Below are 26,702 nucleotides of genomic sequence, written 5' to 3' on the forward strand. Positions count from 1 at the left end.
AGTTGAGATTTAGATGTCTTTGATGTACTGAAGTTCTGAAAAGAATAACTAAGCCCAAGCGTGGCTGTGCTTCAGTCTAGATACTCAAGTTGATCTTTATGTTTTCTAATGGATGAGATGGTTAAAATTTGTAAATCCTCTTACAGCATCACAAGGTGTTGAATTTCGCTCAGGAACTGCAATTTGCAAGTAGCCGAGTTCCTTTTGTGCAGAAAAAAGATAATGTCTTAAGCAATTATATGCTTCTGAATATGCAGCAGAAATGAACTAGAGGTGCAGTTACCAGATAGAGCCATTTTCCTTTCCATCTTCGTTGTATGCTTAGACAAAACATGGTGAGCTATCTTCTAAGTATTTGCATTTCAGGAGTTACTGCATAATAACCAACATGTTGGTAGAACTTACCCCATTTTTATGCACTTTGTAGAATGGAGGTTCTGCAAATTAATTCTGAAAACACCAGAAAATCAGAAATGCTTTGCAGGCTTTATGTAGAAAAACTTGCCTTTGCAGATGGTTTGAAGCAATACTCTTTAAGGATAACACAAACCTGTTGTAATATTTCTTACTCTTTGGCTGTACGTATTGTAAGATTATTTGATATCTGGAGGGAATAAATGTAGACCAAGAAATATGAGAAACCCGTATGAGAAGATTTAACACAAAACTTCCTGAATGTCTGTTGTCTGGGAGATGAAAGTTAAGCTTATGTAATATATTCCCCCAACTATACCTTTTTTATCTATCAGTAGGATAAATTGAATGACAGACTTTCAGGTTTTTCAGAGAGCTTTTGCTGTAAATTGTTTGCTTTGCAGACTATGGAAAGGAAATACCCAGAAACCATTCCTGCTCAAAAAATAAAGTTAATTTTTTAATAACTTTGCATATTTTAATATCTTATAGCATAGTTGTAGTCTCAGCTTTCATACAACAGAGAAGTGCTTTGATTAGAAGATAACCATTGAACGGCTGAAATTTGCCTCTGTAAATTACAAGGGAAAACATTAGTGTACCTGGATGGTAGTAGACCAGTTTGTCTGGGCAGCAAATTAATTTTTCTGCATCCTGAATTGGAAAGAATGTGATAGTCTTGTAAGGCACCTATACTGTGGGTGATAGTTTTACTACTTTTTAGTTGCTAACCTGTACATGTAAATCTGCATATTCTATGCTATTATAGACATGTGTTCTTTCTTTTAAGTCTTACTTGTAAATTTTTTAGAAGATTTCAGTAATCATTAGTTTTCACAACACAATTATATCCAGAATATTTTCATTTTTTGACAGTCAAGCAACAATTTTTTTTAGGCATAGGAAAGAAATGATTTATGAGTCAAATCAAACATAAAATGTAATAGTTTGCGTATATAATGTTGTCTCAAAGACTTCTCTTAAAAAACATCCACATAGGAAAACCTAATATTTTCCAACTGTTTTCCCCAAAACTTTTTTAAGTATTAAAGGAAATGGTACAAAGTAAAAAGGAAGGTAGAAGAAATATGGTGAAGAAACAACATAAAAAGGTAGTTAGTTAAGCTAGGCTTCTAATCTAAATATTTCACTTGCATAAAACATGATTTTTTGAAGTTAATGGTAGAGACGTCAGGGCAAAAATTGATCTTGAATTTTCTGAAGGATAATCCAATTATTAAAAAATTTAGAGCTTTTGGGTACTATTGTAACTGAGATTCTTTTCCTTCCTTTTCATCCAAAAGCAAGTTGTTGTTGAACTCCAAAAAGATTAATTGGCAAAACTGACTATTTTGAACTACGGATTGTGCTCAGGAGCGTGCGAAACTGAGAATCTTCTTGCCTTCCTTCTCTTGATTGATTTACAAGAAAAATCAGTTTGGGAATTGTGTTGGCCTAATTCTCCCCTTATGTGGATATTTAGTCCCATTGCACAAGCTATATTGTAGGTGCTTGGGAACAACACAGTATTCTGTGGTTGATTAATCTCCCTCCATAGAACTGGATTTCTAAAAACCTTTAATCTCAATGAATTAGGATGCATATGGTTTGCCGATTCTTACACAATTATTTGTGTGCCCCATCATGCAACTGTTCTTTATGGCCTCGTGAACAGTTATGGCACTGGTCATTAAAGCTGAGTATGTAGGCTTTATCTTGTGCTCTCAGTACTTCCACAGGAGACAGTTTTCTGCAGGAACCCTTCTTCATTTATATATATTTAAGAAAAAGAAAAAAGGAAGAATGAGATGGGGACCTACAGGAGAGGAGGTGACTTTATAAATAAGGTAGTTGTATACTGCTTTGGAAAATTGCTCTTGTCTATTGTACAGTTCTCCCCTGGTGCTAAACAAGTATCTTAAACCAGATTTTTTAACTGATTAGTAATAACTTAATTCTTCTCTTTTTCTGGAATCACTGATTAGAGATTCTGGATCTGAGCTGCAGAAATACTAAACATTCATCGGTACAAATGAAATCATTGAGAAATTTGGTTTAAATACATAAACATTTTGGAAAAAAAACCCCACTTAAATATTTTACATTGGGTATCCAAAACTGAAAAATGCTCTTTGCAGATAGTACAAAAATATCATTTCACAGGTATGTTTTAAAAATAAATACATTAACGTTTGTAAAGCATTCAGATTTATAGCAACAAGCACCACAGAAAAGCAGAAAGGAAACTAGTAAGTCTCTATTCAGTTCAAGCTTTGAATAGTGGATACTAAATAAGACTATCAGGCATTCATTATATGCTAAGGATAAAGCAAAATATCAAAGTGATGTTTACTTAGGCAATACTTTGTGGCATTGTAGTAGAGGTCTGAGAGGAAGAATAGTAGTTGTATTATTCGACTGCATCATAATTTATACCAGTTCTACCCATGGAGCATTTACAGATAGGTTACTATACAACCTGGAGGGCTGCATTTACTATGAACTTTGGCTTTGGAACACTTTGATTCTGGTGCCTGGCCTTCTGCAGATAAACTAAAACCCTGAGCAAGGGGCTCCCAACAATGTCTGAAAGATGGTGAGCTATGTTGGAAAATCACAGGAGGACAAAATTTCAAAATTTAGAGTCCTTATCTAAGGTTAGATGGATACATCTGTTCTCCAAAAGCAATAAGCAAGTAGTGCTTGCTCTGTTCATTTGAAACATAGCTGAAATAGAGTTGGGAGGAAGAGGTGGCTTTATTTACTTTTTTATAAAATCACAGAAGCATTTAGGCTGGAAGGGATCTTTTGAGATCTAGTCCAACCCCTTGTTTGAGCAGGGTCCACTAAGGCAGGTTGTCCAGTACTGTGTCCAGTAGGGTTTTGAATACCTCCACAGATGGAGACTTCACAATCTCCCCGGGCACCCTGTTCCAGTGTTTGACCACCATCACTGTAAAAAAAGTGGGTTTTTTTGTGTTCGGATGGAATATCTTGTGTTTCAATTTTTTCTCATTGCCTCTTGTCCTGTCAGTGGGTACTACCGAGAAGAGCCTGGCTCCCTTGTCTTCATCCCTCACCTGAGGTATTTATACACATTGATAAGATCCTCCTGAGCCTTGTCTTCTCCAGGCTGAACAGTCTCAGCTCTCAACCTCTCCTCATATAAAAGCTGATGCAGTCCCTGTGGCCCTGTGTTAGACTCACTCCAGTAAGTCCATTTCTTGTACTGGGGAGCTCAGAAATGAACATGGTACTCCAGATGTGGCCTCACCAGTGCAGAGTACAGAGGAAGCATCACCTCTCTTGGCCTGCTGGTGATGCTTTTCCTAATGCAGCTCAGGATGCTGTTGACCTTTGCCATGAAGGTGGACTGCTGGGTCATGGCCAATTTGTCCTCCAGGACCCCCATGTCCTTCTCTGCAGAGCTGCTTTCCAGATGGTCAACTCCCAGCCTGTACTGGTGCATGGAGTTTTTCCTACCCAGATGCAGGACTTTGCATTTCCTTTTGTTGAACTTCATGAGATTCCTCTCGACCCAATTCTCCAGCCTATCCAGTTCCCTCTGAACGGCAGTACAGCCCTCTGATTTATCAGCCACTCCTCCCAGTTTTCCCTGGAAAATGTTACCCTGTTTATCAAAACATGCAGTATAAGATCTGAGGAAAAAAACAGCCCGGTGTGTTACCCAGAGCATTGGATGGTCTCAGACTAGTCTGCGTCAGCAGCACCCCTCCACCTTCCCTTAACTTCTGTTTTTTTACCTGTAATGAGGGTTATGAGACACAGATTTGCTTTGAAATATTCTTTAAGATGCATTGATGTAAAGTACTTTTAATGTGGTTTTCTGAATAGCATGGTTACTTCTATTATTAGAAAAAAGTCCTTTTTCCAGGTAATGATTAATAGAATCACACCTGTAGGCCTATTTGCAAATACATGACACGGTTTTGGCTCTACTTTGAATATGGTTTTCTGCGCCTCTTTGACAAAAAAGAACTGTGATAACAATTTTCAGAAGAAGTATTTATTCTTGCTTAGTCCTTAACAAGCTCGATAAAATGATGAGGTTTTCAATTTTCTTTTAATGTTGTAAGTCAGCATGACATCCTTCACACTTTAGCAGACAATGTCTCTTCTGCCTATTGACAAAGTAGCAGTCTCATATTGAAGTTAAACACATCTGCTGTTCTGAGAGGAATGCAGAAACAGTTGCAGGATTTTGCTTTTGAAAGAAATTATTTTCCTCTGTGTTGTAGTTCTCATGAGAATGAAAAGAAGCTAACAAAGTTAGTCTTTAGTATAAAGCATTTGCTATGATGACTGCAATACTGTTTTCCAGGAAAAAAAATTTCTGACTTAAATGTTCATGGAAAAAATCTTCATATCTGTCTACAGAGATGTTCATAATATGAGCAACCACTGAGCACACAGCCATTTTATGCATTCAGAAGATGCTGAGAAGCTATCAATTTTGTGTATTGACATCTTGTCAACCTACAGGGTTGTATCTGTTTTCTGCTTCTTGCAGGGATCTGATTAATCCAATACTGCCGAGATAACTTCACATGCACAGTAACTGCTGTTACAAACCAAACTGAATATCTCTGTACATATTGAAGTGATTCATTCAATGCAAGCACACCTTTATACAAGTCATTCTATGACCAGCAGAATAATGAAACCTGATTCCGTGCTGATTTGTATCCTGAGTTTTTAGAGCAGAAGGTAGTCCTTTCAACCCTCAGTGTTCCCTATGGCCTCATGTCCCTGCAATACCCTCTGCTCATGACATTCTCTCCATTCTCCCTCTGCTTTCCACAACATCATCGTTCCTCTTCTGTGTCACTGAACTACTGGCTGAGCAAGAGGCATCATGCATAGCTCCAAGCTAGGTACTGACTGGCCAGCTGGCACGCTTATGGTGCTAACTATACAGCTCAAATTACTGCCTTTGTCTCACTGAAGGCAGGTTTGAATCTTTCTCTTTATTTACCTAGCTGCTGTTTCCTTTTTGTTAGCTTGTTTAACCATACTTGGAGGTAGTTAGTATCTCTATCCTTGTGTCAGATGCGGTTGAAATCGGCTCAAAGGCTCAAAAACAATTAGAAGAAAGAATTGGTAGATGAATGGACAGAACTAAAAGACAGTGTGACTGCTGCTGGCCATCACTATACATTGTTGGCTGGTTGAGACTGGGCAGGATGTATGGATTCTAGAAGCTTTTTACACTTCAGTACACCTGCCTATCTTCTATGAGTTAAAAATATACCACTGATATAAGATTATTGAGACTCAGACCAAATGAAATGTAAAATAATTTTGCTTAACATATGAATATTGCATTTCCAGTTAGCTAAAATAGATTGTGTATCTTCAACTTAGCTGTAATTAAAATAGAAAAGAGAATGTTACACCTCTTGAAATCACACTCCACACTGGCTGTTTTGGTTAGCATGTCAGCTTCCTTTGCAGAGCAGATATCACCTCCTTTTACTAGTGTCCCATGGCTGGCCAGTTTGTTTTAGAATCACTTTTAATACTTTTCAATCATTTTTCTTGTTATCTACATGCACAATAGGGCTTGGGGCATACTTTCTCTGAACAATGGTTATAAAAGTAAAAAGATTTTTTATTAATAGCTACCTATCACAGGATTGACAACCAATCTTGAACTTTCTTTCTTAGACTTGTCCGTGTCCCTGTTGTCCAGACAGTTTTTTTTATTGCCATTTCAAATGGGGAAATTTCCATTTTCCTTAATTCTTTTCTTTCACTCAGTTTTCCCTGTTATTAATTAGGGAAAGAGGTCCAGATCATCTATCATATTTCTGATTGTCTGAGTTTGTTGAAGCAGATAATTATCAGTCAGAAAAGGAAATTGCATACATCCTAGGAAATACTTGAAATATGGGGGGAGGGTTGTGCCAACATGGTTTATGGTTGCATTGCTACAAACCTCAAAGCATACCTTGAAAAACAGCTCTATTTAATTGTCTTTTATTTCTTCTCATAGTGCTATAATAGATATGGATAGTGAGAGAAGAGTTTACTAATTTTTTCTTTTAATATTGTTTTGAAGATATCAGTTACTGCAGTTGTTAGCCTGCTTGTAATTACCCAGATTGCTTTTATCCCCTCTTTTTTAAGCAGAAACTGTTTCTTATTTTCTAGTCATATGGCACCATCCCCAGCCTTGTAGCTTTATTAAGAAGCAGTTTTACATAACAGCTTTTTCGTAATTCAGTCACAGAAATTATCTGATCCCCATCCAAATGTAGTGCATTGATCCTTAGTTTTATTTCTGCCTCCCTTTCCATACCTTATTCTCATTTGTCAGAAGTCTCAAAATTATTGTTCTCAATCAAAAGACAGACTTTGGACCCTACTTAGATTTGTTTTAATCTCTTAAAACCCCTTTCGTAGTTTATATAAATCCCTTATTTTACTTCTGATTCTGTCATTTGTCTGCAAAAAGCTACTGTTATTTTAATTTTCTTTGCAAAGACCGACTCAACCTTTTGGTAGTTCACATTTTGTCCCTGTAAATCCTGACTGGGAAGGTGCAGGTAAGTTTCATAAACAGTCCTTTCTGCCAACTCCATGACATTTTCTACCTTATTTCCTGATATATATTTGAAGCCTTTTGCTTAAAAGTCCTACTCCCTTGTTAGGCTCTGCCATTAATTGTATTTAAGCAGTGGTGAGACAGGAAATGCTTGAGTTCTCAATACTAGATGTTTGTCCTAACCACTCTGTAGTCCTCAAAAGAATTTCGCAAATAGCATCTTCTGATGACCACAGACATTTGTTCTGTAGCTAAACAAAGCCCTAAGCATCAGATAAACAAATTAGTTCAAGAACAATAAACAAGGGCTTTCTCCTTCTGAAGTGGGGGCAAGATCTACATTACTTCTGCCTAATCATATCTTCTCAGAGGAACCCATTGCTATGTAAAGCATCTGGGGAAAAAAAGTATATGCTTGATATGCAAGTAGACAACTCTAGAGCAGTAGGAGAATATTATGCTAGTGCCACTGCATTCTGTAATGTAGATATAACAAATTGGTTTCGTTTTCTATTCACTGAAGTAAAAATTCATAGAACAGCCCAGGTTGGAAGGGACCTCCAAAGATCATCTGGTCCAATCTTTTGTGGGAAAGGGAGCCTAGATGAGGGTACCTAGCACCCTGTCCAGTCATGTCTTGAACACTTCCAGTGATGGGGACTTAACCATGTCCCTGGGGCGGTTGTTCAGTGAATGACTGTTCTCACTGTAAAAACATTCTTTCTTATATTAAGATGAAACCTATTCTGGTACAACTTGTACCCATTGCCCCTTGTCCTCTCCATGTGTTTCCTTGTGAAGAGAGCACCTCAGTCCTTTTTGTAGCTGCCCTTTACGTACTGGAAAACTGTGATGAGGTCTCCCCTGAGCCCTCTCTTCTCCAGGGAGAAAAGACCTATCTCCTTCAGTCTTTCCTTATAGGGCAGGTTCTCCAGCCCTTTGATCATCTTTGTGGCCCTCCTTTTGACCTTCTCCAATCTGTCCACATCTTTCTTGAATTGTGGGGACCAGGACTGGATACAGTACTCCAGGTGTGGCCTGACAAGCACTGAGTAGAGTGGGATGATCATGTCTCTGTCTCTGCAAGTAGAGATGGAGGCAGCCAGGATCCGATTTGCCTTCGTTGCTGCAGCAGCACACTGCTGACTCATGTTCATCTCGTCCACCAGGACCCCCAGGTCCCTTTCAGCAAGGCTGCTCCCCAGCCACACAGACACTTTACTGGGCTTTTTGGTTATGTTGTCCCAGGTGCAGGACTTTGCACTTGTCTTTGTTAAACGTCATACTGTTCTTGTTAGCCCACTCTTCCAGCCTGTCCAGGTCTCTCTGCAAGATGGCTCTCCCTTCTGACGTGTCCACCTCACCACCCAGTTTAGTGTCATCAGCAAACTCGGTGAACGTGCTTTCAACCCCATCATCCAGGTCATTTTTTAAGGTGAACACTGTGGGGTCCAGTATCGATCCCTGGGGGGACCCCACTTGTGACAGGCTGCCAGCCTGAGTAAAAACCATTGATCACTACCCTCCGAGTGCGACCTGTTAGCCAATTTCCTACTCATTTCACAAACTACCCATCCAGTCTGTAACTTGCCAGTTTGTCTAGGAGGAAGCTGTGGGAAACTGTTAAATGCTTTGCTGAAGATGGGCGTGATATTTGCCCTCTTCCAGTTGTCAGGGATATCTCCTGATCTCCACGACTTTTTGACGATTATAACAGTGGCCTTGTAGCAATGCTGGCCACTTCTCTTCGCATCCTAGGGTAGTTTGTTTCATAGAAATTGTTTCATATAAATATTTTTTCTAATAGGAAGTATATCAACAGTTGTCAAGGAGAAGGTAGAATCTCTATCACTACCATTCTTTTAAAAATCAGTTATTCAGACACTTGTCTTGTCCTTTCAACCTGAATTATGAATGCCAGAAGATTATAGTTAATCCTGCTCTGTAGCAAAGGGGAGTGGATAGATTAGCTCTTGAAGTCTTTTCCAGACCTATGATTCTGTGTGTGAAATCTGCATTTATGCTTGTGGTAGTGACTGCATCTGCTTTGTGTTATTTATACTTGCCAGCAATACTGACCTAGAAAGGTAGTCCAGCAGTGGCACAACTATGTAGTACTTCTGTTGTTCCAAGAGGGATTTCCAAAGAAGAGGAAGCAATAAAAGGGAGCTTCACCTATGAGAAAGCATCAGATCAAACCTTTTAGAGGAATCTTTTGCACTTATCATGAATTAAAACTGATCTCCAAATATCCAGTGATACACCAAATTGTAGCCCAAGGCTTTTTGACTTATTTTAGTGCTTAGTGTTAGCCTGTCTGTAACTAACATATATTCTAAAGATGTTTCTCTTTTTGACTTTTGTATGTAGGGGACTGTGGTAAACGTAGAGGAAGTTGGTAAATTTGCAAAAATATTGCCTACTAGAGGAAAAAAATAGTTGAAAGTGTACCACTTCTTTCCTTTTGTATTTCAGGGATTGGTGGTAATCTAGTAGCTATTCAAGCTAGCAGAATTTCTACCTACCTCCATTTACATAGCATTCCTGGAGAACTGCCAGAAGAAGCCAAGGGTTGCTATTATCCATGCAGAACCTATTATGGTACAGGTATGTATTTATTAGTCAGTTAATTGTTAAAACTACTGTCTCATGTCTCCTCTTTTTCCCCCTGTATGCCAGACTGTACGTCCAGTGAGAAGCAGCAACAAACTGAACTTGTTGCATGCAATTCAAAGGCAGCAGAAGCTTGGCAGTTTCCTTTGCCTACAGCTGTTTGTCTGTGGGAATCACAAGGAACTCCCTGCAGGAGGCAATGCATAGAGAGGAACGCAGGGAAAGGTGTAACCCTGGCAAGAGTCAAAGATAGGGACTAATGAGGCAGGACACTGACGATATCCACTCAGAAGGATTTCAATCTCCATCTTTCCTTGGCTTGTTTACCTGCTCCTAACCTTTGTCATTTAACTCCAGAAGTTCAAACCAATCTCCTGTTAGGACCAAACTTTATATCTAACATTATTACTAAGGCAAGTCCCTGCTTTCCATTTCCCATTTGCCATTTTCTTTCTAGATTCTTGCTTCACAGCTTACTCCTCTTATTACTATATTCCTTATAATATAGTAACTGTGGTGAAATGTGATGCGTCAACAGCATGTATTATACTTTCATATTTATGAAATGAATTGGAACAGATGAGAAAATGGTAAATGTGGGATTACTTTTTAGAAATACAAGGTACTTTTGAGGATGTCTTGAATATGGTGTCCAAAATGTCCTCTCTCCTAGGAAGGCTTTAGGACGTCACTGCAGCTCCAAAAAAGTAGATGGTATTACATGAGTACAGAATGAAAGTAGACAGTTTGGACCCTCTTCTGGAAGAGCTCTGCTTAGCTTTTCTGGCAGGCACTCGGGGCAGCTTATTTTTACCCCTGTGAAAATCCTCAAGGAGTCTTTTAGCAGAAAATAATGCCTGCTGTTCCACAATAGTCAATGCTGTGGAATTCCAAAACTGCTTTTTATATCAAAATTAATAAGAATCTGATATAATAGTTGAAGCACTTAACTGAATTTTGGATTTTTTATTGTAGGAGTAAATAACAAATCAGCCCAAGTTCTGCTTCTTTTGGTGATTCCTGGACACCTGATTTTCTTGTACACTATCCACTTCATGAAAAGCGGCCACACTTCCTTAACTCCTATCTTTATAGCAGTATATTTGTTTGCAGCTCTGCTACAGGTAAGAACAGGTACAACTTGAAAATGCTTGTATAAAATCAAGTTCTTGAAGAAAATAATGTTTTATCTGATTTGTGAAATCTCATGAATAGTACAAGAAGGTATGGGTTAATACAGGCTTTCAGCACATTTTTGAAGTAACTAATTATCTCTACATGTATACAGCTTATGCAGGTGTATCTGTACTGTGAGTGCTTTTCAAAAGACACTTGACTGCATTATTTCCCAGTCATGCATCTTGCGCTTTCTCTTTCACATGCTTTTTGGAACCATTGTATCTAAAACCCCCATCATTTTTATCAACCAGAGGGGAAATGGAAAGAAGGAAAAGTAGCATTTATGAATAATGAATACATGAAGGAAAACTCTCAAAGAAATCTCCTAAAGTTGTTCACGTTATTGTTTTAGTTACCATAGTAAAAAATGCAGTAGATGAGAATGTTATGGCTTGCTTGGTGCATTCTTAATATTTATTAAAGTTGAAATTAGTCTGACAGCGATCACTGTACAAGAAATTGTAATTGCATTAATTGTCAAACTCTTACATTATTTTGGCTGGTCTTACCTACTGGCCTGTTCACACCCAGTAAGGACAGTTCTTGAAAGATGCCTTTTGAAATAGCAGTGTCTTAAGGTGAAATAATTTCACTTAAAGAAATCAGTAATACAAAATGAAATGTTTTTATTAAATCCACAGCCAATTTTTAGCTAAAACTTGGCTGAATTAACTATAATGTTTCCTTGTACCTTAAAAACAAAAATTAACTGTTTACGTTACACAATAAAAATACAGTTGAAATCTCCAGAAGTTAAATATACATACTGCTTCTAAAAATGTGACCAATTTAGTTTTAAAATACAAACAACATTATCATCAGTCAATCCTTAATAAAAATTATAATTTTTAATGTTCTGAACTGTCTTTCTGTGTTTATCACACTGCTATTTCAATAAAGATAGGTTTTGAAAACTGTTACTGTTTTAATTTCGTATGAGAATTCTATACTTTTTTGGTAGACTATAACTGGTAAGGTTCCAACCTTTGCAAGTGAGAATGTCATACTAAAAGTTACAAATTACTTTTCATTTTCCTCTTAATAATATTCCTAGTTTCCAGCCTTATCACTTGTTTTATAATGTGTTTTCCTGAGGAAGTGATGCTATTCCTTCATTCTGTCTGTTCTGTCTGTCCGTCCTTTCTAATAACTTTTGAATCCTTTGGCCCATTTCAGTCAAGTCTTTCTAAGTCTCGGCTCTCAGTGATACTAAGTTCCTATAAGCTTAACAAAAACAGGTTGGGGAAAGAGTCCCTGTTAATGGCTCTGCTGAAGGTAAGACTGCAGTGTGATTTCAGCCATTATTAGACTGCAGAGATTTCACATGGGAATCAACCTGAATTCAGAAATCCATATGAAATCCATACAGTCCTCCTGCTCACAGAACTGCAATCATAATATGTTTAGGGATACAAACCTTTTCTTCAGCAGCAAAGGATAGGCTAAGATGTGAGAAATGCAGAAGTTCAGCTGAAAACCAAGTTAAGGCATTAGGGCAGGAATTTCAGATCACACAGTAATTCAGACCCAGCATCAGCACATATACACATGTAAATTGATTTTTATAAGTTCAAGGTCTGATTAGAGTATTCAGTTTTGCAGTCATGCATCTCCGTTGCAGTGCCTAAGGCCACACCTGATTTTCTTGAGTTTTCACCTATAAAGCAGACATACAGATTTTTTTCTTTTTTCCCCACTCCCTTTTATAGATGATTTTTTCCTCTTTATCTTCTGTCTTTAGCCATAACAGGCAGTTTGGGATGTATTTCCTTTGAAACTGAGTAACAGTATTGCACACTATAACTTCTCATGGGTCTTGACAGATTTACAATTTGGAACCCCATGTTTTTTAACACCTTCTGAAAATATTTAATAGATTCTTTTCCCCATTTTAATTATTCTGTCATTTTTCTTGTAGTGCTTATTGTAGTTTTGTGTGCCCCTAATTAGAGGAGATTTAAAATTTTCAGGGAGACGATTCTTGCTTTAACCCTTAAATCTTGAACATATTTTTTTTACCTGTCGGTCTAGAAGCACTTCCCTACTGCAGTTGTGTGCTTTTAAGTTTCTCCTTTCTCAAGGAAAACACTTAAATATTTGTACTCATTCCTCTTCCCTTTTTTCAGTGACATCATCTATGCAGCTGGATATAGTAAAGAACAGTTTTCAAGCTGCCATTTCTTTTGGCATAAGCCAACATCTACTGATCTCATTTTTCCAGAATTCTTTTACATTTTTGTCCTCCCAATAAGAGTTTTTCCAGTTCTGCTGTAAAACTGAAAAACCTCACAGCTAATTATTGTCATTTCAATTATCAACAAAACAAATCCATTGACAGTCTTTTGAGCAGTGAGAGATCTGCATTCTAGGCCTTTTTTATAGTATATTGGACTTCGCATTTATTTTCACTTTGCATGGAAGGCATATGAAAATGGATGGCAAAAATTACAAGCCTGCTTGCAGGCTATATCTTTTATGTTTGAGGTGGTAGACAATAATTTAACAGAACATAGTGATTCCCAAAGGTAAGAGCTAATTATGGTCAGTCCTGTGTTTGAGGAGGTTTGATACCACTACTTTGCCCTTCCCAATTCCTTACTTATATTGAGCTGGGGGGCAGAAAGGGTAGCTGAATATTGATTATGACAATATACCACCTATTTACATTTTTTCCACTATGTTAAAAAATTAATGCTAAATTATAAAACAACAACAGCAACAAAGTGAATTTGCTATCTTTAAAATTCAAGTGACTATTGTAAGATGTTAAATTATTTAATGACATATTTTACAGTGGACTGAAATAGATTGTTAATTAACTTCAAGATCTGCTTATTATCTCTGATTGTTCAGCTCTGTGTTTGTTTAAAATGCAGAGGAAGGGGTTAGGGAAATGACAAAAGTAGAACTGGAATGTTATAGTAAGCCAAAAAAAATCAAGGAAATGTTAACACAAAAACTTTAATTATAACTTTTATATTTCTCTCTTCCTCTGTCAGTTTATGCTGTTCCACATTATCTCTACAGTAAATTTGTAACATATATATGAATTCCATTTGTCACTTTAACAAGACTTTTTCAGATTGCCTGTAAACTTCAATATTCTTCTTCCCAAAGTGATAAAATGGAATTCATTTGCATTGCAAGCTGTATACAGCATTACTGAAGTTCCAATCAGATAGTTAATTTCATTTTCATCCAATTCTAATACTTTCATTGTTTGATTTTTGTTTTTTCACCACCCATGCCTATGGGCTTCTTTCCTCTCTTCTTCCTACCTCTTCTTAGATATTCTCTGCCCTGCATGTCATTTAATTGAAATATTTATGGGAAATAAATAATTAATATGACATGATGTACATTAGCAATAGTATTATTTAGTTATTATTGACCAAAAATATGCTATGTAGTAAAACAAAGTACAGTTTCACTGAATATGTAGTTGTTTCTAAAAATCATTAAATTAAGATATGTTAAATAATATGAGTAGCCAGTATTATGATCTGCATTCTCTCTGATTCTCTATGAACAAAACAGTTCTGGGTTTCTAGACTTAAGAAAACCCAGAAAGTGTTTTATTTTCTTTTATTTTAATTTTCCTACCTTTAATAGTACAGTTGTTTCTGTTCTTTAAATAAATACATATTCTTGAAATGTTCTTCAATTAAATTTATAAATTGGTTTGATTGAAATCCAAGGCTATACTCCCTTTAACTTTAGTGGGGCTAGGATTTCACAATTATATTTTCATAAAGGTGGGGAAAAGTGCACAAACATTTATAATAATCTGTATTCAACTAGGACTTTTAGGCTTGAGTTCAAAAGGTCTGAATTATCTCTGGAGCAAAGAGTCTGTTCTTTTTTTTTTTTAATTATTTTTCTCTTCTTTCCAAGAAGAGGAAAATAAAAAAAAAAATATTATGAGGAAGGTATACCCTGTAAGTATGTAGGGTACTTTTAACATAATGCAGTGTACAGTATCTGCGCAAGCCAATGTGCATTAATGAAAATCAGTATATTGATTTTAAATATGTTTTGGATTTGGTGAGTAGCCTCTATTTAAGAGAGATACTCTTTTCTTGAAAATTTTACAAAAACCAGTCACACACAAGCACATACCAGTATGCTACGTGCAGTTACAATCTGGCGTTCGACCAACAAAGAATATATTAATTGAAAAACAGTCCTCCTCTTATACCTCACAAAGGCACAAGTATTTTTTAACTGTATGAGGCTATGCACTGAGCAAAGTTTCATCCTCTGTCTGGTCAACCTGCAGCAGTGTGAGAGCAGCACTGGAATTGCCAAGACATCAGTCCTGGCACAGGGCTCTGAGCATTCAAAGGCAGCCTCTGTTCTTCATGTTCTCACTGAGCCAGTAAAATGCCCTCTGAGGAATTTTCACAGCTCCTAACCAAATCTGAGCACACAGTTACGTTAAAGAATTGGGGAATAAACAAACAATAGGAGATTCCCAGAGCTATTACCAAGCAAATAAGTAATTCCAAAATGCAATCCTTCTTATCCAGTGAAGGTCAGATGTATACTGCTGTGAAGTAACTTTTGCAGGGCTTCGGGGCTGTTTGGGGCAACAGAAAACTAAGAATTCAGCGCTGTTCATAATGGCTTCCTGCTCACATCAAAAACATCTTGGTTTTCTCACTAGTGTGAGGATTCTAATGATGGTATGGGCCTCTTCAGTGTGGAAAAATAACTCATGGGGTATACTGTACATTATAGAGAAATAAGGAAGGTTGTGTTTATAGAGAAAATATTGATGCATTTTAAATACTGCTTTTTCTAATAGGAAAGGTTACTTCCGAAATGTAGAGCATATAACTGCTAAAGAGACTACGTGATTCGAGGAAATACAGAAACTAAGGTCCAAACCTGGACAGTTCTGCATGTTCAGTGCTTTTTCATTGCAGCAGGAGAAGCAGACTTTCCAGATTCATTGGGATCTGAATGTGGGTATCACCTGCTCTTTCACTTCCAGGCATGTTGCTGTCTGTGGTAGAAGCCTGGTTCCTACCAAGTCATTAGCAGGGATACATCATTTTTGCCTCCAGAAGGCTGAGCTCAAAGTGCTTATGTATGTAGCATGACACACTGAGTTGTGCTACAGCAGGTTGAGCATACCTGAACACTTAATGGTCTGGGTTGCACTCCTCATTCAGACAGCTGACAAACAGCCTGAAATTAGGGCTGTCTTGGTCAAACCAGGGTGTCTGGCAAAGCTACAAAGAAATCAAGAAGACAGTCTGAGGAATTTGGATTTAAACTATGGAATTAAAAAAATGTTCCTTCCCACAAAATTACATCAATATAATCAAATTGATTTAGAAACAACTTCAGTTAAAATGCTATCCTCTTTTTTACTTAGATGAGGTTTTAGTCTTGCATAAATTTATGTTATGCTGTCTGGGTACTTGGATACCGTAGTGTAACTAATACCACTTAGCTACAACACGAGCAACAGCAAGAAAGAACTTGCTATTCAGTGGTTTCTTTGCAGCCAGACATTGAAGGAAATCTCTGTATGTTTGGAGGAGCAGTGACTTGTTTCCTCTGGACATGATACACACCAGATATGCTGCTACCTGAGAAGACAGTGGAGAAGAATTTCTTTTCAAAAATGTATGTAGACCCTACTCTGAGAGTTCACTGACTACAGAATTCTGGCTGTAGGCAATGGAAATTCAGCAAGTAAGTTCAGTGTTAGATCTATTACAAATGCCTTACAGTTACTACTTAGTTTTGCATGAAGACATCAAAAGCCATTTAAAATCTGAGAAATGTAGTATATAATTTAAAAATTAACTTAATGAAGGGTCAAAACCACTAGAAGACCTAAACCATAAATCTGGTGAGAATGATGTCAGTCAGGACACAGTAGTTTTTAGAGATTCTTAATTGGGGTTTTTCACTCATAATTAAAAAAAAATAAACTTACCTTTGAATTTCATGGATTTATAAGAGTTCTTATGCAGTAATTACCAGATCTTGTCTGGTTACATTATAGGTGAATTTTGAGTCAATATAAGTTTGAGAGTAAAGCAGAATTAAAATACGTTTGAAAAGGGGTAACCACAATTTATTTGCATCTGTGTTTCCTATCTAAAGTAACAGAATGAATCTATTTTGTAATGCACCTTCACATGGAAATGATTTAAGGTGAATCAGCAGTACTAGTAACATGCAGGATATCCTGTCCATCTAAGGCACGCTAAGTAAACTGCTGAAAGGTCTTGGTTCTACATACTGAACTTATAGTAGAATTTTGATAATGCCTGTATGAAAAAACATATGCAAACATATAACCTAAACTTTCTTTTTCCAGTTTGGTGTTGGGATTCACTAATCACAGCAACTAATGCATAAACCTAATATAAACATGAAAGATTCAAATCCGCTTTACAAATATTATGCATCTGAATGTTTATACTTTTTATCACTGTCAATTTGACATGCATTCACTGATGAAATATGGTCATCCCAGATGAAAGAAACAATAAAAATATGATAGCATCCTGCAACGTATCAATTAGGCTATAGGAAGCTTAGACAGTATTAAGAATGTTTGGAGGGAGTTATGTATTTTTATTTTAAATGATAGAGTTTCATTCTTTTCCCATTTCAGAAGTCATGAGGAATTAATTACATGAGAAATTGCGGATAGCTTTTAGGGGTCCTCACCACATGCAAAAGATAAAAAATAACTTTTCTTTAGCTAAATTTGTTATTTGTAAATATATGCAGCTAACACTTAGCTAAATTTGTTATATGTAAATATAAGACCTGCAAAGAATGAAAATAAATTTTGTGCCCAATAACAAAGGAAAAAAGTGCTTTGTATTGTATAATGTTCCCATTTCTAGTCTTGCAATCATAAGATTTGAGCTTTAAATAGTGAGTCTCACTCTTATTTAAGCACTCAAATTCAATTTCAGTTTCAATCTGATATTCATAATTTGAATCAGAAAGTTCAATATCGAGAGTTACTCTCTATTTCTGTCCTTTGTTGTACCAAATGCTATGTGTACTTATACTCCTTATTTTCAGATTCTTCATCATTAGGGTTTGATAAAGACTTCACTCTTGCTCTTTCCCTCCCACCCCTCCCTCTCATTCTTATTGCTATATTCTGCTTCTTCTGCCTTATGAGGACCTTTTTAACAATGTGACTGATAAGTCTTTTTACAAATACACATTTATAAATAGAAAATACCAGTCATTATTGGGATACTTATTTCATATTTTGTTAGTCTAAAACTGATGATGCCTTAGTTTCATTTTCCTCAATTTTGACTGTAATTTATTCCAGAAGAGTAATAACTTAGCATGATCTTCCTTTTAAAATATCAAAAGATCTGGAATGTTGCCTGTATTTTTGCAGTCCTTGCTCTGGGCTTTTTTTTATTCATCAGTGACTACAGAGTGTCTCCCTTTTCTTAGCTAGATCTTTTTATGTATATAGATATTTAGTTATTTTTTACCTTTCTTAAACCTCAGGGTTATTTAATTCTTCAGTCTGGAAGAATTCCTAGGGCTCTGTTTCATAATTCTATTACTACTCATCTCTTTTTTGCAAAAAACACTTCATTGTTCTCTTCCTCTCTATATTAAATAATTTAAAAATACTAGCTCACATCTTGAACAGTTCTGCATATATTTACAAGCTTCTCTTATCACTTTTCTACAGCACTTCATGCTAAACAGATCATTTTTGTACTATCTTATTAGGCTTTTCTGTAATGTTGATCCCTTTATTTTTTCTCTCAAAACCAGCTGGTTTTCATTTTGAAGTACGAAGGCTTTCTTCTTCATAGCATGAGTGCAGAGTAGAAGTGCACAGTATTTGTACTGCTACGCCATCTGCGTGATTTTGCTGAAACAAGTATACTGATAAATCCCAGAAAATGTGAAGTGTTGTGCCACTTTAAAGTAACAAGTCTTGTAATGTCTTTTATATGAGTTTTCTCTTCTTTTTACCTCTGACAGATCTTTGTAACTGACTTTTCTTATCACTTTAAATTCAAGGACTGTCTTACTTTCAAAGATTTAAGTCACATTGATCTTGCAACAGCCAACTACTGTGGCCAAATAAGTAACCATTTCCAACGACTGATCTGTATAATTCTTAAATGTTAGTGAGTTTCTAGCCATGCAAATGCATGATGATAGCATTATTCCTTCACCAAAATACAGGCTGGTGAACTGCAGTCTCATTCTGCAAACAGTATGTCCCAACTGCCATCATATACTTTCATAAGCATCAGTTAATATAATATGCTAAAATTTTTTTCCTATTACTTAGAGAAGCCAGGTTTGTTATAATTTGTGTTGTGTTATGCACCTGTAAGTCAATATAAGAAGGTTCACAAAACTTGATTTCCAAACTACCCATTTTTCACAATAGTCTGAGTCAGTTATTTTAGGGTAGGAAATATAGAGACAAATTAAACGTTTTCGTGTCATGATTTTTAAAAGCCAGAAGTGCATACTTGCATTTAAATTGAACTGTGTATGCTATGCCTAATTGGTTGTGCCATATAAATGCATTATAAATTATTCTTGGAACTAATGCTCTCATCTTCTAATAGAACATACAGAACTATTGTTGATGTGGGGCGCTGCACAGTCTTCTGTGTACGTCCTGTAGGAGTTGTTAATGCACAGTATCTTTTATAAACAGGCCTCTTTTTGTCTCTGTTAGAAGAAGGAGCTGACTCAAAGAATCTGATAGTCTTCCAAAGAAAACATCTGTTTTAAATATATTTGTTTGGATTCCAGTCAGTACACCTAAGACTTGCATAATTAGCTTAGACTACACAGTTCCCTTTTCAGAAGATATATTTATACAAATAAGCCATGCATTTTTCATTAAGCAAATACTCCTCCCTTTCTTTTTTTTTTAATTAAAAATTCCAGCTTGTATTTTGACATATACTTTTGCAAAGCAAAGATTAATTGAGAAACTTTTTCAACACTATTTTTTATATGACATTCATTTTACTGTATTTTGTGTGGTGGAGATGTGTCTTGCAACCATTTTATCAGTATTTCAGTAAATGAGTGCATACGTTTATGAAGATGCTTTTGATATCAGTGATTGATCATTTATTAAATAAAATGTGAATTTTTTTACTTTTTACTACTTTCGATACTGCACATTCCTTTAAATGGACATAGTGGACTTTTAAAAAATGAATTATGGTAGTAACTGTCTTAAGTTTACCCTTCCTAAAGATCTGATTAACTAAAAATACATAAAATACAGTGTTTATTTCATCTTAAGCAGCTCCTCAGAAGAGACAAGAAGAAATGGAAGCTCAGTTAGTGGTCCTTTCTCCATTCATCTCGTGCCATGCCACACCACATGATTCCCCTGAACCAGAATCTCTTATCATACAGCTGTGCAACATTAAAAGAATTCTTTTCTAAAACTGGATTAATGACTATACATACCTTTGGTATTAAGATCAAACCTCTTGAATGTTCAGACATTCACAGCTGGGAATGAAATCTTTTACTCTGGGACAAATTCAGCCTGGAGTGACAATTTCATAATATACATTGCAGGTGTGCCTTATTACAGAAGGGCTGAAGTTGGTATTTCATGCATAAAAGTGGTTTGTAGGCCATTTTTTGCAGTTCATACAATCCAGATGAAACTGTTCTTAATCTGATCTGGTATTCTTTATATCATGTCTCGTTTCAGCTCAGTTCTAGACCTGTGGAAACAAGAGTCACACCTGCGTTGAGTGTTTTCATATAGGGCAATATCAGTCAGTTCTGAATGATCTCAAAGCCGCACTTATTCCCTCACTGTACAGAATGATGTCTTGTGTGAGAAGTGCAGTCGCACGTTTGGTTTGAGTTTTTGCTTTTTCTTGCCATTTTCACAAGTCCTCAAGCATAGACTGGGTGAAGAATGCTATCAATGATTCAGTGGGTTCCTTCCACCTGTGCCTGTGATTGACTGAGTGAAGTTGGCTAAGTGTTCCTCTAGTTGTGGGGAGTTTTAGTCTGAAATTAATTCATATTAATTATTTATATTTTTCAAACGCACTTGTATACAATAGTGCTAAGTACTAAGGAGACAATAATGTTGACTGTTGACTGCCTTTCAATATAACTTAAGTGACAGTAATACAGATTTTGGTTGTTTCATGTTCCATAGGTGTTTACTCTGTTATGGATTGCTGACTGGATGGTACACCACTTCTGGAAAAAAGGAAAAGATCCTGACAGTTTTTCTATCCCTTATCTTACTGCACTGGGAGATCTGCTTGGAACTGCCTTACTAGCTATAAGTTTTCATTTTCTGTGGCTCATAGGTGACAGAGATGGCGATGTTGGAGACTAATTATTCCAATGGATGCAATGACTTTTCCTGGAATATTGGCAAGACCGATCATTCCACTTGAAGGCCCTCAGAGTGATTGTTCCATTTGGTATAAGTAAATCAAGTTGGCACAGATATAAAACAGCCTTAATGATTTTAGTTTGGTTTGTTTTTTAAAAAATAGGGTGGAACTAGGAGGATACTTGAGACCTTTACTTTGAAAACAGGTGGACTGCTCCTAGTTGAAAACATCTGAGTAGACACAATGAAGGGCGGATCAATCCTTTATCAAGTTTTTAAAAGATCTAGTCTTTTAAAAGAACATTCCTTACCTGTATTGCGAACCAGAACAATCTCTAATTGCTCATTCAGTGGTGACGAAGAAGAGGGTAAGACCCAATCAGTGGCTTGCCTTGTCTTTCCCTCCCGGGAACAGAGTGGGTATATGTTTTCATCTTAGCGCAGAAGCGGTTAGTAGACCTCAGATGAATTCAGTTTCATAGACATTACCTGATTAGTTGATGATATGTTCTTATCTTGCAATTTCAGTGCTGTAGCTCTCTGACCATTGCAGTCTTGATATCAATAATAACTGTTATTATACTGATGATTTGAGTAATAACTGATGATTTGAATCCTGATTGTCTAAACATTTTGTCACAAGATTTATTTTATGTATACTAATATGACCATCAGCATTTATAAAATTGGACACTTCAAAAGTGTCTGCAGGACTGAGCCCTTTTTCTTTGTGCTAGACAGAGCAACCTAATTATTTTGCTGTTGTGATTTATTAGAGCAAGAGCATAGTAAAGACAAATAATGTGACACTGACCTGATCAATGATAATGGATGAATGATTAAAACTCCTTGTGTTTGAAAGTGTATTTTCATTTAGCAACAGAAAAGATGTTTAACTAACTGATATTAATGGTGTTGTGATGGCCAGTATCCTGATTTTAATGAAGTATTTAGAGGTGTTGATTCAAATGTAAATACTGAACCCTGATTAAAACTTGGGGTATAAAAGATGTTTCCTTTTTAGGCACTTAGGAAGTTACATAAACTTCTAAAATTTCAGAGCTATCTATGTCATCCATTTCTAAGCAGAAATCTCTGCTAACAGGATTTCTGCTTTCAAACCGTGGACGTAATATGGTCAATAAGGAAAATGACTGCTTCTGAATGATTTCTCTTATTTGTATACCTCAATATTTTTAGTAATACATTGATCATGAGGACTCTGGTTGCCACTTTGAAAAAATGTAGTAATTGCTCTGTTTTGAAATCTAGTAGGAGTTCCTCACAGCATATGTTTTTAAAGACTATAGCATACATCCTAGATGCATAATTAAATAAACAACTCATATTTTAAATGTTGTGATTGAAAGTTTTAAATTTTGAGACTGAAATTAGACAACTAAATCCATATATCAGCATATGTTGTAATCCTGTAAACATTAGTCATGTGATTTATGCATATAAATCCTCCCTTTTAATTTGATGGACCTACTCAGAGGAATTAAATTAATTTTGTGGATAAGTGTTAATGGGAATTCTGTAGGTGTTGGTCACCTTAAACTCTGTGGAAGTTGAAAGTGTTTGCAATTCTGAAAATTAAACCAGCTATTCAGTGCCTACACATGGATTTAGATGCCTGACTTTTAGCTCCCTCATTTAAACATTTTTATTTAAGCTTTTTCTTACAGTTATGATAATATAGTTGTTTGAATGAATCACATGTATTATGTCTTTTATTATGTGAGAGAAAGATGAAATCTTTCTAACTTCAGGTTCTCTGACTTTTCTTAGTTTGTATTAATGTTATTTAAAATAGTTTCTTGTATGTAGCATTGCGGGAAATATTCCTATTAAATTGTTTAAAATGGACTAGATGTAACTCATTTTTTAATTTTTTTTTTCAATACTGGTTATTTATTTTTGGTACAGATATAGATGCAATTTTTTTTAATCTGATAGAACTGCCATCTGAATCAACTAAGCTGCCATTTCAAGCACTTTTCTTATTAGAGTTACTGGATTTTAAGGTTGTTTTTAAATGAATTGCAAGATTCTTAAAAATTAAAATTTCTTGACATACCTGTGACCTGTGCTTCTCTGATGTGCGAGGGTGTTGTAGTATTTAGCCATGGCAGTATCCTTACTGTGTTAAATATTTTCCCAGTAGATAAGCAACAACTGTTCGTACAGTCTGCTGACAAATGGGTGAGTGTTTAGATTGCGGAATTGGGGAAGAAATGTTAAATGGGACAAATTCAGTGAAATTTGAAAAGGGGAAATATGTTGACAGACTGGAATAATCTGGGCATGGAAACAATAAGTGATGGAAAAGTGTAATGGGAAAACTTGGTACTTCAAGAGGAGGGGAGTTCATTGCATGGTTGAGAGAGCAAAATCCATATTGTGGGAAAGAAAGAGGTGCAAACTTTCACACAGCATTCATTATGAGAGGCAGGAGCAAACAGAAGGAAGTTATCTGGAGGAAAGAATAAAAAGGCACAAACTTGTTTTTCAGGATGGCAAGAAAAATATAACTCATGTTGAAAGGAGTTGGGGAAGAGGAGGAAAAAGAGATACTTTGGGGAATGGTGGAAGTGAGAAAAAAATGAATGCCCTCAGTAAGATATGGTTAAAGAGGAGTTTGAGTGGGGAAAGAAGTATGACAGTGATAAAGCAGAGAAAACCTTGACATCTGGAAGAGCAAGGAGTAAATAATCTATGATGTCGAAAGGCGTTTGATTCCTCTGTGGAAGGGGCATTTTAAAAACATAGAGGGTTTGCTAACTCTGCTACCTATTTTTATGAAGGTAAAAAGCTCTTACCACCAAGTTTCAGGGGCAGTTTTATTCCACTACCTGAGGATAATATGGGGGAAGGCACGAAAGAGTTCTTGGACATCGGAGAATCTATCATCTGCTCAAAAGCTGTACTCCCTAAACCAACTTTAACTCTAGTCCAGTCAACGTCTCCACAGTATTCCACCAACTTGATTTTTTAAACGTATCCCAGTAATACTCAATTACTTCATGTCTGTGTCTGTAAGAAATGTTACCAAAAATGCTATTAGAGACAAATTGTGTGCTTTTTGTAATGCTCAAATCATACAATTGAAAGGGACATCCTGAGATGTTATTCTGTCTCTTGTTATCAAAGCAGCCATATTTTATAATCTGGCAGATAAAACGATCGCTCCTCGTGTTAAAACTCATTAAGTGTTTTCCTCCCCTCCACCTGCTAGAAGATCCTTTCATACCTTCCTTTATAATTTCTAGCCTAATTAGGGCTATGGGTGATTCACGTCTATTTGATTTTCTGTCAGCATGTAGCATTATTTTATTTGACTCTTGTTCATCTCGGCTCATTCACCTCATTTAAGCTGCAGGTCATCTTAAAGCTCCTCCTGCAACTTCTTGCACCATTTTCATTTCTGCTGATGAGCCGGACCAGGCAGAAGCTCCAGTTCTTTGCCTGTATGAGTTACTGTCTGTTACCTGATGCCGAGTAACTGTTGGAGTGCTCTTGCTTGGCCGTACTTACTGTCTCCTTTTTTTTTTTAATCTACTTCAGAAATATCCCTAGGGTAAATAGAAGTAGGGGCAGTTTATTTGAAATGTGTATCATTTGCCATTCTGAAGGATTTTGTGACCATCTCAATTGTTCTACGAGCATGCATGAAAGGGACAATTTCATTTGTTAAACTACAACTAAATGCAGCTTTAAAATTTGGAGTCAGAAGCATTTCATACCGTAGGTGTTTTATTTTCTTTTTCTGTGTAATGCTTTGAAATGATCTTTGCATTCTGATGAGTTACTGAATGACTTCAGCTTATTTTTGGAGTGGTTAATATAGCCAGGATAGTTCCACAGCTTTATTATGCTGTTTGATATGGGGGAGTATTTTTTCTTTTAACGTATTTAGATCAATATTTCGAGTTTTATAGCATCACTGTACATCTTACCTTAATCTGTGATGTTTAAATTTGCCATATCCTCTTCCGCTAGTGTGTTTAATATATTAATTTCATTGAGGCTTTTAGAATGCTGATGAGAAACTGGCGAGCAGCAAATTAATTTCACTTCTTTTTACAATTTGCCAACTGAATTAGACTTTTCTTATACAAAGATTAAAACAGCATGAGGATTAAGGCTTTATAAATGCAGAACAGTTTGCAGAATCAGGACGGAAAAATAAGACCTATCATCTTTTTAATGGATTTGCTATTTCACTTCAGTTCTGAGCATCATGAAAAGCTCTCTCAAGTCCAAGAATAACCCAGAATACACACATCAGGAAACAGTAGTATAAGCACTCTGTGAAATGAAGTGTTTGAAATTCCTTATTATTGTTATCATGGTAAAATTGCTATTGCAAAGGAGATAGTCTCTTTATAGGTGCAGAAAATGGCAATAGAATATGGTAATTGAATTATAACCTGCTTTAGAAAGAGTAAGATGATGTTCAAAACCTAGCCAAAGGTACTGGAAGCAATGCGAAGTCTTAGTAGGATTTTTCTTTTCTTTTTGGCTAGGTTTTCTGTGATACAATACATTGTTTTAATTGTGTTCTCTGATCCATTCCTAATCAAGTCAGTCTGTTGTTCAGTTATCTTTTGGATTATCATTTTCCCATACGTACTGAAAGTTAAAAAATCAGCTTTCTTTATATAAAGGTGGGGAGGAAGAACTGGTAAAAAGAGGTGTGTTTTGTCATTAAAGCCTCATTCTGACAGTCATAAAGGAAAGTCTTTCTGTTAAATTCAATGAAAATTGGATCATCATGCATGCTGTGCATGGATACTCTAGGGAATGTAGTATTAACAAAACATGAATAATTCACAATTAAAGCTAAGAACCAACATGTTTAGTAAATATACAGGATTGCCATATTCTGGGTGGATACCCAAGAGCAGTAGTGTACCCCTTAGTCATTCAGCATTGGCAGGGCTGCATGGGCTTTACCTTCTCTGCAGCTAAAAACCTAATTTGATTTCAAGTGCTGCTAGTTGTTTATTTAATCTGCAGGATAGTTCATCATATGCTCTATTTATGCTTTTATTTCTCAGTTCAAACTATACTTGAAATTTGCTTCTTCCTTTCCTTAGCATTCTTCAACTTGCTCTTTTGGGAGATTGTTTCCTCTTCAAGAGTTGCTAAAAGTCTTGAGATGTCAAGGAAGTGCTTTCCTTGAATAATGTTGAATCTGCTTTTTGCAAGTGAAATAGGGTCCTGAATGAATTATATGGTAGACGTCTTTGGGAATAATTGACTTCTGAATGGTTCCTCGAGATTTAATATCTCTAAGTTCTCAGATTTACATTCTAAGTTTTACGGATTTTGTCTGTTTACTAATTTTTTCTGTCATCTCCTGGTTTTGATTAATGAAGTTGTTGCCATGTCGTGTCTACTGTAGAACAGCATTTTAATAAAATTGACATTCTAAATGGTTTTTCAAAAATTATGGGCAAGAATACGTGTCTTATGCTTAGGAAGCAATCATCCACGACTTTCCTATGAATCCTCATCCTATGGTTAGCTTTAGATCATCCAAAGCCCTTTTTT

The 26,702-nt window shown here is 36.1% G+C and overlaps 1 protein-coding gene across 2 annotated transcripts in view; it reads left to right on the top strand.

The window, feature by feature from the left end:
- Positions 1-23,012, top strand: part of SLC41A2 (solute carrier family 41 member 2) — a 58,230-nt gene extending 35,218 nt beyond the window's left edge. Inside the window, exons 9-11 of one of the 2 annotated variants that reach the window (XM_075502352.1) lie at positions 9,458-9,589; positions 10,571-10,719; positions 20,958-23,012. In XM_075502352.1, coding sequence (XP_075358467.1) covers positions 9,458-9,589; positions 10,571-10,719; positions 20,958-21,143 — 467 coding nt within the window. In that variant the 3' untranslated portion in view covers positions 21,144-23,012. Of the gene's footprint in view, positions 1-3,448; positions 3,500-9,457; positions 9,591-10,570; positions 10,720-20,957 lie in introns of those variants that run through there. The other variant, XM_075502361.1, reaches the window with a different exon arrangement.
- The last annotated feature ends 3,690 nt before the right edge of the window (positions 23,013-26,702 follow it).

This window comes from Mycteria americana, chromosome 1 (genome assembly GCF_035582795.1).
Source record: "Mycteria americana isolate JAX WOST 10 ecotype Jacksonville Zoo and Gardens chromosome 1, USCA_MyAme_1.0, whole genome shotgun sequence".
NCBI lineage: Eukaryota > Metazoa > Chordata > Aves > Ciconiiformes > Ciconiidae > Mycteria > Mycteria americana.